Source organism: Eublepharis macularius, chromosome 18 (assembly GCF_028583425.1).
Source record: "Eublepharis macularius isolate TG4126 chromosome 18, MPM_Emac_v1.0, whole genome shotgun sequence".
Lineage (NCBI taxonomy): Eukaryota > Metazoa > Chordata > Lepidosauria > Squamata > Eublepharidae > Eublepharis > Eublepharis macularius.
In genome coordinates this window covers 38,717,681-38,732,916 of record NC_072807.1, presented here as the reverse complement: position 1 = coordinate 38,732,916, position 15,236 = coordinate 38,717,681, and the positions used below count along the sequence as shown (strand labels likewise).

The window sequence follows — 15,236 nt, the reverse complement described above, 5'->3', positions numbered from 1 at the left end:
GTCAATCTGCAGGCCAGCAAATTCTTTGAATATTCTTCAACATATCTTGAAGAAAGTGGCAGGGTATGTACTTTTGGTCTATATCTTTATCCCGTAATATAGATTCTAACGTAATATTCTGAATGTTCCCATTTCCGTATGATTCGCGAATGCCACTAAAGTGCTTGCAGATTTAGAGCTCTGGGTGCGTAATTTAGGCCTCGAGAGGAAGAGGAGAGCTGTAGGATAGGAGCCAGCGACAACAGACAAACGCATGGCTAGCAGGAGCTAGGTCCATCGAGGGGGCCAGGAGCTGAGTTCGGGAGAAGTCGTCGTCTGTGACTTCCGCAGTATTCCATTTTGTTCCCGCATCTGATTTAAAGTTCTTAATGCCTTGGACCAGAGCCTCTGAGGGACTGCCTGTAATTCCTGATATTTTAGAGTTGCCCACCACAAGCCTGCCTTGTGCAAAGCAAGGTTGGTAGGCACTACCGAGAGAGAGAGAGAGCTTTCTCAGCGCTGGCCCCCCAGGCTTTGAAACTCCCAGCTTGAGGAAGCAAGGTCAGCCACTTATTGTTGGTCTTTAGGGGAGTATTGAAGCTGTTTTTTTTCTGGAGCACCTTTGAGGGAGAGGGAGACAACAGAAGCCAGCTTTTGTGGATTGTGGCGCTGGGCTATGGTTTTGGGGGCGGGGTGTGGGGGTCCTGCTACTTTTGTTGTCCTTTGTATGGTTTTATAGCTGCTCTGATGGCTTTACAGGCTGACTTTTATTGCTGATTTGTGTCTGGGCTTGTGGCTCCTATCGACTGAGCTGCCGCCAGATGTTTTGTGATGTGTTGGTGTTTGCTTACTTTGACATTGACATTTTTGCAAGTTGCCCCGGGAACTTCAGTAAAAGAGTGGGGGTATAAATACCGTAAGGAAGTAGGAAAAAGTGGCTTGTGTTTGCATTCAGCACAGTAAGTTCACAGGCTGGTTGAGTGGCCCCGTGGGGAGGGAGCTTTCGTGCTTTTCTTCTTCTTGCCATCCTTCACAGCTGCTGTGGGACAGCATCTTTCACGCACATGTCAAAATAGACACACAAGGATCGAACAACATGTTAGACACCCCAGCCTGCATCTCTGGGTGTTTTTATTGTTACTTCATCTAGGAAAGGCTCCAGTTCCGAATTAAGCAGTGGCACACAGGCAAGGGACTTTTGACTTTTTCCACCCCCACCCTCCAAAGCTGATGCTACCCTGGCTGGATGGAGGAAAAAGAACCTGTTTAGACGTTTAGATGAGGGGAAACGGCACAGAAAAAAGAAATGCCTTCTGCATGGTGGTTGATCCAGCCCCAGATCATAGAATCCTAGAGTTGGAAGGGGCCTTACAAACCATCTAGTCCAGCCCCCTGCCCAATGCAGAAACAGCCTAAAGCATCCAGGAACAGCCTAAAGATCTTATGCGAAATCTGCAATTTGGTCCTCCGACTAGTACGTAATCCCCCCCCCCCACACACACACACACCTGTACAGAGAAAACATCATGTGTGAAGTGGCCCTGGGAGTCAGCTAGTCTCGCGCTAGTCAGATCAGGTAAAGTAGCATAGAATGAGAGGGTGACTGGGGAAGTGCCTGGACCCCAGTGGGTGTGACACAAGCGCCTGAGGGTGCTTTGCTGTTGCTACATTACCAGTTCTGTGGGTGTCACGACTTCTCCATTCCTTCTCCAGAGCTGCTTGCCAACCAGGCCAAGGCTTTTAGCTCCTCCTGTTGACGAAAAGGGGTTGATGGGGGCAAACTGCATCCCTTCCCATCAGACAGGAGGTGAATTTTGGCTCCTGGGGGCACGGGGTCTTCTCCCAGTGTCTCTGTCACTTTACTCTGCGTTGCTTGTGTGCTTCAGAGCCCAGCTCACCGGAGCATTTCCATCTTTGTCGCACCCTTTCTGCTTTAGCTTGCAGGAGGGCTCCTACCTCTTGGCTCATGCAGCAGGTGACTCGTCCGTTACAGTCCACAAGAGCTGTCTCGGGAAAGGGGCCAGAGGGACGTACAACCTGCACGCAGCTCACAGCGACCTGCCCGCCATACCTTCCACCCTCTCGGTTCCGTGGGTCCCTCTGGATCCCAATATCCCTTTACCTTATCACTATGCTCAAGGACGCGTCCCTTGCACTTTCCCACCACCGTCGGACACCAAAAAGGACCAGAAGGTGAGAAATATCAAAAGCAGGGTAAAACAGACACACAGCCTGCATGTCTTCAGGCCTGAGGGCTACAGCTTCGGGGGGTGGGGATGGCCTTCTTTTGTTTTTCATCTGGCGTAAGCAGCAGCAGATTAGATACTTCTGTTTACTCTTATCTATACCTGCCTCTCTCCCCATGGGGACCCAAACTGGCTCACATCGTTCTCTTCTCTATTTTATCCTCACGACAACCCTGTGAAGTAGGTCAGGCTGAGGTGGTATGACTGGCCCAAGGTCACCCAGCAAGGTTCCTTGACAGAGCGCGGATTCAAACCTGGGCCTCTCAAATCCTGGTCCAACACTCTATGCAACGCTGTCTCTCAGATATGAAATAAAGCCAAGCGGTTTAAGTGTTGTCGGAAGCTGACACAAAAAAAAGAACTGACTCCATTTGAAAAACACGATCCATATGTTCTTCCTTGGCTGGAGCTGTTTGATTACTCGTAATTTAGGAAAACATTATTTTGATGTCCCAGATACAAACATATAATTTTATGTGGGTGGTTTTGTTCCTTCTTTCTTTTTTGGTAAACAGAGCCAAACCGTTCCACCGCATCCAGAGAGAGTGCGTGCGTGCGTGTGTGTGCGAACCCCCCCCCCCCCCGCCGCCCCCCCTTAGTTCATTGCTTTCTCTGCTGGCTTTCTAGAATTCCAGGACAAATTGCAAGAGGTTCTCCACAGCACAAGGACCAATGACAGCGGTACAAGCCGTATGTAGAGGACAAAACAGTTAATACAGGAAAAAGCAATCAAACAAATATATGAAGCTTGCTAAGCTATAATATTTTTATATACTCAATGAGAAAGGAAAGTTAACAAAGCAAAGCGTAAACCTATAGCTATAAATCTAAATGTATGCTATGTGTGCTATACATACATACATATCCCTCTTAACGTGGGATATGAGAAAAGAACATTTTGCACGAATGTAATTAATGAATTCTTGCAGCGTTGTAGCACACACAACTTGAGCTTCGCAAACATAAGAGTATAAAAATGGCTTTGCTTGGTCAGACCAAGGTCGGTTTAGCCTAGAATTCTGTTTCCACCAGTGGTTTGCAAGATGCTGGGCCACCTGTGTAATGAGGCAAGAGTAGGTATAAATAAATAGGTGGTGACCTCAGGTTGCAGATCTGGGGGCAGTGGGGCAACTGTGACCACTGTCCCACCCTCGCCTTTGTCGCCCTTGCCCGTGGCCCAGCCTGCCTGCCCTTGAGCTGGAGCGACAAATGCTCCTTCCCTCTCTGGTTGAGGTTTAAAAATCACTTATAAGAGATGAGCACGGATCTGGCATCTACTCTGCTTCAACCGTGAGTTCAACCATGAATGGAGATTCTTTAAAGGAAGCTTCAAGCAGCGTTTCATGCAACAAAATTTGCTCAGGCTTCTGCCGTTTCTGGACAGGAAGGAGGAATTTTTGTGCAGATGTTGCCTATGTTAGGGCAGTCAGCCAAAAACTTGAGAGCTTTTGTTCAGATATGAAATAGTTTCCTCTTTTTTTTTCTTCTCTTTCCTGTTCTCTTCACTTCTAGATGAGTGGGACGAATGCACACCCAGACACACCTAACCACAGAAAACAAGTTTCCATGGAAACAAACAGCAACTGCCTGCCAACTAATCCTTTTAGAAAGAGACCCGGTGCTGCACAAAACAAGACCATGATGAGAAATGTCTACAGACAGGCAAACAGAGGGCCACACTGGAAATTCTGGAAACAAACAAACAGGAGCAAAGAGGACACTGCTTAGTTGTGCAATGAGAACACAAATGAAGGTTGGGGTGGGGCGTAACTTATTAACGAATGGAGATACTGATACATTGGAGGAGAAGTCCTTGGTGGGGAGACAGAGCCGCAGGACAGGACTGCATGTGGGCAACGTCTCTACATGCTGCAAGCCTTCTGTAATTAAGAGAGGAATCAGGTTAGAGGTTCTGCTCGCTCGTGACAAGCTCACGCTTGAAGAAAACTGTTGTTGTTTTCTAAGCCAAGATGTAACAAATAAAATGTGGGCACGCTTTCTAAGTGCCTAAGTTTTTGCCTCAGTCTTGCTTGCTTTTCCAGGCAGCAGTCAAAATTCAGAATGGCCGGCCTGTAAAGCAGCCGTGCTTGCAGTTGAGTGGTGCTGTGCTTTGGTTGAGCAGCACAGCCCAGTTCATTTGCAGACTGCACAAGACGGCGTCGGGAAGCAGAATTTGGCATGAAGCTTTACAGAATGAGCCCCGTCGTGTGCAACTTGGGGACCTGTAGAGAGGAGAGGAAGAGGCATACTGGAAATCACCCACCCCAAATCTCCCCTTCCAGTATTCCCTCAGCTCCCTTCCCATTTTTCCTCCTTTACCTGATACTTGGCTGCTGTCAATATTTTGCCCCTCCAGAACATTTCCAGTCCACCATTTTCAGGGGAAGGTTGCTTAGGTTTTTTTCTTTTTGAATTAGTTTGCACAGTCATATTTTTGCATATCAGGGAGCCTCCCCTTGCCTCCATGAAGACACAGACTGCATTGGTAACGAAAACAGTCAGAGAGTCTATTGTTAGATATGGTGGAGATTGCCATTAAGTCATAGCTGGCTTATGGCGACCCCTGGAGGGGTTTTCATGGCAAGAGACTTAACAGGTGGTTTGCTATTGCCTGCCTCTGCAACCTTGTGCTCTCCCATCCAATTACTAACCAAGGCTGACCCTGCTTATCTTCTGAGATCTGGTGAGATCAGGCTCACCCAAGCTATCCAGGTCAGGGCACTGTTAGATTTAATGACAAAATATTCCAGACCGCACTTTCCAAGAGATACTGAACGTGCCATTTCTGTTTGAATGAGATTTTGCTTTTGTTTTCTATTGTGCACATGGTACAAATAACCCTGTTTTAATAAGAAGCACCATATCATCATTTGGGTCTTGCGGTGCCTGACTGGCTTTTCCTGTTCAGCCAAAGGCCTTTTTGTAAGGCCACAGTGGTGACATCTGTGCATTGTTCAAGGCTGCAAGGTAGGCGACATATCTGACTCTGCCACAGAAATTCTCTCGAGGGTCTCACTGAATCGGCTGCAGAAGAACGAGTTGGTATGTTGTGTTTGCTTATGTATTAGGGTGTCATTCAAACTTTCCCTTTCAAGTACCCACATGTCATGGACTAGCCCTGCCTACTTGTCGCTTCAATACCACAATTTTAACTAGAAATCATTATTTAATATTTGTACTTGGCTCAGCAAATCCTACAGTTAAAAAGGGGGCAGTTTCAAAGCAATGCTGCGTTTGCAGTGCTGGTACCAGCGGGAGTCGGTACTTGGAGGTACCACTTTGTGAAACGGGAAACGTATGCAACATGCCGACACCACTTCATTCATTAACAGTCTTTGTTTGCATCCTGTTACCATAGCAGACAGCCTTTCCTCTGTTTCTTGGAGCTGCCTGCGTAGCATAATGACTGGAGCAAAGTTTGTTTAACGCTGTGGCTAAATAGTAGATCCCCCTTTCAAAACCACACATCCACTACTTGACCTCCCCCAAGAGAGATTGTTTAGCCGTGAGTCATGGGCTAGATAACAGAGGGTGGGGATAATGAAGCATACTTTTTAGCTCACTTGGAGGAAAGAAAAAAACCCTAACCCTCACAATTAAGCAGTTTTCTCTGTGTTGTCTGTAAATTTTACCTTTCAGTTTCTGACTTCATAATTTAACCGAAATTAGAGACTGCGTAGACAGAAAGAAACCTAAAGATTTGCTGTGCATTGCTGACTCCCCCCACCTTTCAAGGTCAGGTGTAAGTTTTTGGTTCTGCTTACTGATAGGAGAGCTTTGGTTGCTGTAAGGAACAGGACACGTTCAGTGGTGGCACCCATTTTCTTGAGCTGTCTTGCGAGGCTGAGGTTAGCTGATTTGCTCCATAGAAATTGTCTGCTGACTAGATGTAGCTCTTCTACCAGACCATCTATTTAGGGACTTTCAGATAGCGCCATATTTTGTAGTGGTGTTTTCGGGGGTGGGGGAGCAGCTTGGAGTTTTGTTTTTAACACCTCGTAAATATTGTCAAACCACTAAGGGGTAAGTGAATGGCAGTGTAGTAGGGGGATACAAATTTAAATGAAAATAGATTTTCGCCTTCTGACTGTGCCATGGCCATTCCTGATAAGCTTGCATATGAGATCAGTATTCTCTCTCCCTGCATTTATTTTTATTTAAACATGTGTGTGTCAGTCCAGAAGTTGTTGGAGTAGCTCACAGTGTAGTAAAGTACCCAGCGCTCCAGCCGGGGCTGACTTCATAAATACAAATCACCTTGACACACTGGCACCACGGATCTTGTTATCAGGCACAGATTTGGTGCCTCTGTATTGAGAAAACTGCTTGCATAATCGCTGTGGGAACGTATCCACAAACTTTGTAGCCTTCAGACATGTGGCCTTTTAACTGCAAGGCCAAGAATCAACAGAAATCTTGCCCGGATCCGTGGAGAAGCCGTGTTTTTTGCTCAAGCATGCTTCTTGGGCAGCTTTTCCCGTCCAGTTGTGACTTTGTTGTCTCCAGCAGAGCTGCTTTGTCTGTTGATGTTGGAAGGCAATAGTATGGGACTACGCTGGTTCAAGGTTTGAGCAGCAACAGCACGGACGATCGTTTCTTGAGGCTTGACCACGCTGCCATTGCAGAGCTCAGAAGAGGGGCCACAGTAGCCTCCAGACAACCCACAAACAGAAGACTAGTGCCCCAAACCTGCCCCTTTTGCCCCCCCCTCCCCCAATCTCTTGTCATTCAGAGATATGCTCCACAAAGTTGTCTTTTTTAAAATCATCTCAGCCAGCAGCCATCCCTTGCATCCTTTGGCAAGGAGTTCCACAAGGTAATCGTGAATAGTGAAAGGAAAGAAGACTGTCTTCTCTCTGTCCTGAATCTACTGTCCACCAGCTTCATTGCCCTCAAGTTCTGGTGTCATCGTGGAGAAAATTTTCTCTCCACTTTTGATCAGTAGAGAAAATGACAACTCTCTGAATCCCCCTCCTTCCTCCCCCCCCTCTATAAACCTAATAATTGATATTTATGTTGTCCTACTGTGTTTCTTCTGATGCGATGACACAAGTTTCCATCTTAGAAGAGGAGGAAGAGGGTGGCTGGGGTTTCCATTCTGGGTGGTGCTTTTGTGTTCATGTGGTTCCGCCTTCTTTGCTTCATCCCATAAGGAAGAAAACTCCCAGGGCCAATAAATTTCTTGCTGTCTAGAAACAGAGCGATCTTTATCTGACCCTGGCCTATGCAAAAGGTTCTTTCCTACTTTGTAGGCTGGTGGCTCGAATCCAGGTTTTTTTTTTCTTTAAGGGTTACGCTGGGAATCAATACAGGGTTCCAACTGCCTGTAGAAAGACAGGGTGTTGTTCTGTCTCTGGGCAGCCTCCTCTTCGCCGCCTCCTCATGCTTGGTTGGCTTGGAAAGGGTCTGGCTGGAGCCTTTCTCACTCAGATTGGCTTCTCAGGGCCAATCACATCTTGTAATTGATTGGGAAATAGCATCACGGCAGCAACAGAAGTCTTTATGGCTGTGTTTGTGGAGCATATTATATGCTTGGTAGCAGCAAGAACCATCCATCCCTTAGCACTTGCTTTGGGGACATTCTCCCAAGTAAATAATTGCTTTTAAAGTGTTGATTGCTTTTAAAGTGTTGGTATCCTGCCCTCTCAGCCAAACCTGATTCTTGAGTCACTTTACAATAAAATTAATTAAAAATAAATAAAATAAATAAACATTTATATGAAAACCAGCAGTCTAGCAACCTCAAATATACAACCAGTAGAATAAAGTATATCTGGTGTCGGTAATAAAACGTTGGGGAGGAGGTTAAGATTTAACCTGACATAGAAAACAACATGTCTCCGTGGCAGGCAAATAGAGTTGGGGAAATCATTCTGCGAACGGGAATTGGTGCTAAGAAATCAGACGTGCCAGACTACATCAACTGGGACTAAGCTTCAGTGAGGCTGGAATTCTGGTGCCCAGAGGCGGGCATGGAAACGTGGTTCCGCTGGTTTCAGGGGCAGCAGAGCTCATGTGGACTTTGGATATTAAAAGGCCCCGGACAGATTTCACCCTGTTTTAGTTGCAAGAAGCAACATGATAGCGAACGTGCTGCCCTGTGGATGGACCAGGAAGCTGCCTGGTTCATGTGTTCGACCCGCTGTCTTGTGGTTTGAACCATTTCTGCTCCCTGTGTCTTTCGTTCCTGTGGCATTTTGCTGTGTTGCTTCAAGTCTACTACCATTTTATTGCTCCCGCCCTAATATTATTGTTTTCAGTGGCTTTTAGAATTAATTTTAGGGTTTCGTTTTTGCAGTAAGCCACTATTTTTACAGAGAGGGGGCAAGTAACCCAAATAAGCCAACACCTCCCATGAACCCAAGAGGTGGCTGTCGGTAAGCCACGTGTCCTTCAATGACTTTTCATTATCCCTCCCCCCCCCCAAAGAAAACAATATAGGGATAATAACCCTGATCTGCCTTACAAAGTTTATTGAGATAAGGCTTGTAAAGACGGGCTTTGAACCCTCTAAAAGCTTGTAGAAATGCTAAGTATTATTGCTGCGATTTAAACAGCTCACCCTGATGGGAGGCCTCCAGTGAAGACTAGGCAGGCAATAGCAAGTCGCCTCTGTTAGTCTCTTGCTGTGAAAACCCCAGTGTGTGTGTGTAGGGGGCGGGGTTGCCATAAATCAGCTGTGCCTTGACGGCACTCTCCACCACCATCAAACTGAGCTCAGCCAGCCAAGATGCAGCGGTGAAGATCTGTTCACTACCGCCCAGTGCTTCGTGCTCTGATGGTGTTTTCTGGCGTGGTCTTCTTGACCTCAACTGGAGAGGCTGTAACTCCTACCCATCGTGTGATTATGATGCAATGAGCTTGCAGTTTCGATGGTCCCGTGCTGTTATCTAAGAGTTGGGGTTGCCAGCTTCACTGTGGGGCAATGCCCCACAGATATCTTCTTCAGATATCTGAAGAAGTGAGCTGTGGCTCACGAAATGTCATACCCCACCACTAAGTGTGTCAGCCTTAAGGTGCTACTGGACTCTTGCTCTTTTCTACTGCTACAGACAAACATGGCTACCCATCTTGATCTGTTTTCTCCGAAGGAACTGATCTCTGTCGGCTGGAGATCAGCTGTAATACTGGGAGAACTTCAGGGCCCATCTTGGAACTCCTTCCCAACAGAAGAGTGCCCTTTGGCACCCTTTGCCACTGGCCCTCAAGGAACGCAGCTTCGTTGTAGAGTGCGTCCTCGATGCTGGCTTGTTGCACTGCTGTGTTCTTCTAATGGTGTCGGGTTATACATTTTCCAGTTTACAGTGTTTGCTCTTTGTTAGTTTAGGGTGCCTTTTTATATGCCTGCCAACTTTCAGCTCTATTCCAAATTATATTTGTTTCAGTAAACAAATAATGGCCTACACTAATTATTATTATTATTATGAAGTTAATTATGTGAAGGGCTTTGGATACTCTATAACGTTCTATGAATTATTACTGTTACTATTGGCAACTAGACTCTTACCCGGGTATTTCATGCATCAGGTTTTCCTGTGGGTCCCATTCTTTTCTGGAAGGACAGAACGCATCGCACTGTTCTCCCCCTGACTGCGCAAGTGGTGGTGGTGGTGCTGTGGACGCAAAAGCACTGCTTGTTGTGAATCCATACCGCTAGTGGGTTTTCTTTAAAACCACCCACGGGATAAGGTGCGGTTAAAGATTCACACTCCAGCAGCAAGTTGATGGGCTGAGAACCAGCTGCTGAAGACGCGTCCAGTTAGACGGGGCCCTGCCTAGACATGCATCCAGCTCTTCACAGAAGGTCTGTTTGCTCTCCTACTTTGGGCAAATGCTGGGACCGCCTTCCTTGCCAGCACGTGCAGAGTCTTGCCTGCACAATGCCAGTGTTGGATAATGTTTGAAATGCAACAACGGAACCCTTTGTTTGCAGGAGATGGAGGGGGCAGGGGGGGGCAGGGAGAGGACTTTCCCAAGCGATAGGATGGTCCAGGGACTCCTTTTCCAGGCTTGGTTTCCCGCTGAGAAGACAGCACTGGACTCTTAGGTGGTTATTGTAATATTTTGCTTTAAGGACAAATAGACAAGTAGAGCAAAGATGGAGATGCAGAAGCACGTAGAGAGCAGCGAGCCTGCTTGCCTGTATCAGAGAGAGGGGAAGATCCCACATGTCAAAGTGCTTCACTTTCCACTTGCATTCAGTGAGATACTGAGAAATCTGGGACCAGATCTTCCCAGTATCCCGAAAAGCTAAATTTCAAGAGGGCGTGGACAAAGACAGAGCAGGGAAGGGGCTTTAACCCCCTTTCTGAAACCACCGTTACCACCAAGCCTTGAGAGGAGGGGGGACGGGAGCTGAGCACTTTCCTTTTGTTGACACAAGACCCCACGGATGGGGCGGGGGGGGGTCAAGCTGGCCAAAGCAGATGGTTCCCTCTGGCCTTCCCCCTTGGCCAACTCCGATATTTCTCCTGGCAGGCGGGGTGGGAAAACTTGCTTTGGCAGTGACTGAGCCACTCCTCCTCTGTAAAAACAAAGCGAGCTGCCTACAGAGCTACTTCCACAAGTTGTGTAGTTGAGGTATCACAACAAGCCATTTCCTCATTCTCGTGGCATGTCAGAAGAGCCTTTCCCTTGTCTGACCATATCCAAAACTATGTGCCAGTGCTAAACCAGTAAGGTAAAAAGGTAAAGGTAGTCCCCTGTGCAAGCACCAAGTCATTACTGACCGATGGGGGGATGTCTCTTCAGGACGTTTTCTTGGCAGACTTTACGGGGTGGTTTGCCATTGCCTTCCCCAGTCATCTACCCTTTACCCCCAGGAAACTGGGTGCTCATTTTACCGACCTCGGAAGGATGGAAGGCTGAGAGCCAAGCTACAAGTGACGCCTGACACAGGTTGGACACTTGTCAGCTTCCCTCAAGTTTTGATGGGAAATGTAGGCGTCCTGGTTTTACAGCTTGGCTCTCCATTACAGCTGCAAGACCAGTATGCCTACATTTCCCATCAAAACTTGAGGGAAGCTGGCAAGTGTCCAACCAGTGTCAGGCGTCACTTGTAGCTTGGCTCTGAGTCAACCTTGAGCTGGCTGCCTGAACCCAGCTTCCACCGGGATCGAACTCAGGTCGTGTGAGCAGAGCTTGGGCTGCAGTACTGCCGCTTACCATTCTGCGCCACGGGGCTCTTTTTACTGAACCAGTAAAGGGGTCAGCAAAGACTGCGTGCTAAGACCTGGTCTGTCTAATCAGTTTTTTTCCCTACCCTTCTTCTAAAAAGCCCAGAGTGGCATACATGGCACTCCCTTCCCAACATCACAACAACCCTGTGAGGCAGATTAGGCTGACGGACTGACTGGCCCAAGATCACCTAGTGGCAGAATCACTGCAGAACGCTGAAAAATGGAAAAGGTGCAACTCAAAAGCTTTGATTTCATCCTGCCTCTCAGAGTCTTGTCTTCATGAGACATCTGACATGTGAACAACATGTGTCGCGAGATGCAATGGTAGCCAGGAAGGGTAGTTTAAAAAGACAGAACCGGAGGCAGGGCAAAGGCTTTCATAGCCCCTTCATAGCTGTGTGAAGGGGCTATGAAATGCCAAAAGGGAAACTTCAGCCCATTACAACCTCTCCAGGTCCAAGCCCGGCTCTGGAAGGCAGCTCCAGCCTGTTTCTGTTCCTCACTGCACTCTGTCTGTGATCCCACACAGTTTTAGATTGGAGAGGCGAAATTGAGGCAAAGATAAAATTAACAAATCCTCCAAGGAGCGATGTCCGCCAACTCTGTCTTTTTAAACTTCACTTCCTGGCTAAGATTGCGTATCCCTACACTTGACGAATGCGCACTGAGGTGTCTCATACAGAGAGACTCTCAAACACAGTACTTTCTGATGGGTTTTGTTCATCCTGTTCAGCATCCAGGAATCAATTACAGAGAAATCAATTGCTGTATGTTGATATGCGGACCTACTTTTTACCAAATCACTATGTGAACAGGCTGCAAGGTCACATTACAAAGAATGAAACAGTGAACTAGATTACTGTGCGTCGTTTGCATTAACTGTTTGCTATATGTATTATCCTGCGCCTCTCATGTTTGTCTACTACCATTTCTGCATTGTTTAACAAAACCACGTCTAACACTTTTTGCTTTCTTTCCAATTTCTGTAGTCTGATTACGTTGCTTGTTAGATGCCCCATCCTATTGATCGCATTGACTTGTGCCTTGAGTCTCTGTGAAAAAGGCAGACTATAAATAAATAATGCAACAGTTCATTGCGCAGACTTACACAATCGCCCGTGTGGGTGGGTGAGAGGGAAAACTTCCATGCAATAAGGCTTGGACCGACGGCACTGGAGGCAGCAGCCTCTCTAGGGGTGCTAATGAAGCTTCAGAGCTAAGAGCTTTTAGAGCATCACAGAGAAGTCTGCACAGGGGTGCAGATCTTGGGTCACATGATGCAGCCCACTGAGTCATCAAAATGCCAACCCCAAGATGATGAAATTATGGCAGCAGCAATATACTGGCAATTTATAACAGATCTGGTGGTCCAAAGTTTAGAACGTAAGCATCGGCATGCATCATGGCAGACTTTGTGAACCTCTCTAGTAAAGCGATGGCTTTGTGCCAGATTTTAGGTGGGAGAAATTCCACAGGACATTTTGACTACATTGTAAGCTTATATCACTTTTATGCCGCTTTAATTGTCCTGAAATCCTGGGAATTGTAGTTTGATGAAGATGCTGACTCTTCGGTAGAGACCCTTACAGTTCCTAGGGAGAAGGAACTGGCTATTAAACCATCGTAAGTCTGTAGTTTAGAGATATATCTGCCGTGCCTTGCAGAGCAAAATCCTCTTACGTTCTGGTAAACAACGACATTCCAAGTGCGTTTGAAAAGGAGCTGAGCCAGTTTTAAGGTTAAAATAAATATGTACTTGAGCAGGATTTATAGTAGCACTTACTGTCTGGAGTGATCATTTAATCTCCAGCTGGTTTGTTGCTTGGGCGGTATTGGTGGTAGATGGGTATCTTTGGGTCAAGCTTGACATGGCAGAAATCACGAGTCTCTCTGAGCCTTTGCAAGGGACATTATAACGGGGTGGGGGGTGGGGGGCGCTGAATTGGATTGTGGCCATGCAAGAAATTCCACACAGGTCTGTTGGTCAAAACCATCCCATCCCCCGTATTAATAGCCATTTAATTTCAGCTTTTTTAAAAAAAAATGGCTGCAACAGCATGTGGAATCCAGTTTCAGTTTGCAAAACTATGCTGGAGGGGAGGCAATTTTGATTGGGGGAATAGTGTGAGGAAGAAGTACCACCCCCTGCCTACTCCAGTGTCTCTCCGCCCCCCCCCCCCAGCCACATAACACGTACTTTGGTCACAAGTGGGGCTTTACCTGTAGTGTATGGTGAAGGAGTCTCAGAAAGCAGAGGAGCCACAGGTCTTCTGCAGTCAGGGATAGATGGAGATTCTGTGATCTGAAAAACTCCCTCCTCCCATCCTTTTTTCACAGTGGATTCTCCCTCTATTACACCGTTCTGGTAGACCTTTCTTTGTTCTTTTCTGCCCCTCCAGAGGGAAGGGGAATCAAATTTCTTGGAAACTTAAATATGAAAGCCAAATTAATTATGCAGAATGGAAAACGGAGGCATCTTTCTCCTTTACGTATACTTCTGAGTTCTAAAACTGGCTTCCTGGAACAAAAAAATTGGGGTTTTGCCCTTTTGTATTGCTTACTGACAGTACAAAGACTCCACTAATGGCTCAGGAGTGTGCAGCAGCCAGAATAGCTCAAAAATCATTACTTTGTGTAATATTCTAAAAATAAAGGAATGGACAGCAAATCTGCTCACAGTGAGACCTCTTAAATCCCACTGAAGTCATTGAGATTTTAGCAGCTTTGAAAAGTACAATCCGCGGCTAATGGGCTGCTGTGGAGGGTTCTTAGGGAATGTTCCCTTTCATGACCCCGTTTGCCTTTTCCACCTGAATTTTATTGCCTTGGGTTCTGTTCAGGCATCACAAACAAACTGGCAATTGAGTCATAGTGAAAGAGAGCTGCTGTAGCATAGTGGTTAAGTGATCAGGTTGTGAACCAGCACTTTGCTAGTTTGCATCCCACTACTGCTGTGAACTTAGCAGGTGGCCTTGAGTGAGACACTCCTCTGAGCTCCAGCTCCCCAGCTGTATTGTGGGGGCAATAACATCATTGACTCTGTTCATCGATCTGAATGGGGCACTGTCCATCTAGAAGAGAGGTATATAAGCACGTTGTTGTTGTTGTTGTTGTTGTCCAGTCCATTTGCTTTGACGTCTGAATTCTGGTGCCACTTGCCCACAGACTGCAATGAAACCCTGCCTTGCAAATCCACCTTCACGCGCATGAAAGGACCAGGTCATTGAAATGTCACAATAAATTCAAGGGTAGATTGCCTGCGTTTTCAAGCTTTGACCCCCCTCCCCCCATGCACAAGAAGAACAAGAATGAGGCCTCAAGGATAACCGAGGTTCATGCTTACCATGAAGAAACTGTGGTTGGTTTGTAACGTCTGGATACAAGCATGGTGCTTAACTGGTGGGTCATGAGTGCGAGCTTCAGGATTTGAGTCTTTGGTTTTCTTGGAAGAAAGGAGAAGGGCAGTCCCCTGTAGAAAATATAAAAATCAGTTGTTCATTGAATATATCGCTCAACACCAAATGGAACCGTCAGGTCCTTTTAAAGGTTGAGTTAAAATATGGGAGTCACATTAACAACAACAAAATTTCGCTTTATCTGGCCCTTTGTCCAAGCGGCTGAAAGTGGCATAACTGGTTCTCCCTCCATTTATATCTCCTTAAAATTTACAAAAAAGCAGTTAAGTTACCTTAAGGGTTCTGGATCCAAAAATAACTGAAGGTGACTGATGGAACGAGCCCCAGATGACTAGAAAATGATTTGGACTGTTTTTGCTTGCTTTTGGAACGTATCAGGAGATCGGAACCGTCCGCATTCCAGTGCAAATGTCTGT

General features: G+C 46.6%; 1 protein-coding gene and 1 long non-coding RNA gene across 3 annotated transcripts in view; one reads left to right on the top strand and one right to left on the bottom strand.

Annotated features, from left to right (window-relative positions):
* Positions 1 to 4,223, top strand: part of ICE2 (interactor of little elongation complex ELL subunit 2) — a 24,066-nt gene extending 19,843 nt beyond the window's left edge. The window contains exons 13-15 of one of the 2 annotated variants that reach the window (XM_055002789.1): positions 13 to 63; positions 1,917 to 2,172; positions 3,738 to 4,223. In XM_055002789.1, coding sequence (XP_054858764.1) covers positions 13 to 63; positions 1,917 to 2,172; positions 3,738 to 3,953 — 523 coding nt within the window. In that variant the 3' untranslated portion in view covers positions 3,954 to 4,223. The remainder of the gene's footprint in view (positions 1 to 12; positions 64 to 1,916; positions 2,173 to 3,737) is intronic. The other variant, XM_055002790.1, reaches the window with a different exon arrangement.
* Positions 2,968 to 15,236, bottom strand: LOC129345580 (uncharacterized). The gene is made up of 3 exons (XR_008598571.1): positions 15,093 to 15,236; positions 14,748 to 14,873; positions 2,968 to 3,280 (listed from the first exon to the last, which is right to left on the bottom strand). It is a non-coding gene; the product is annotated as an uncharacterized LOC129345580 (long non-coding RNA).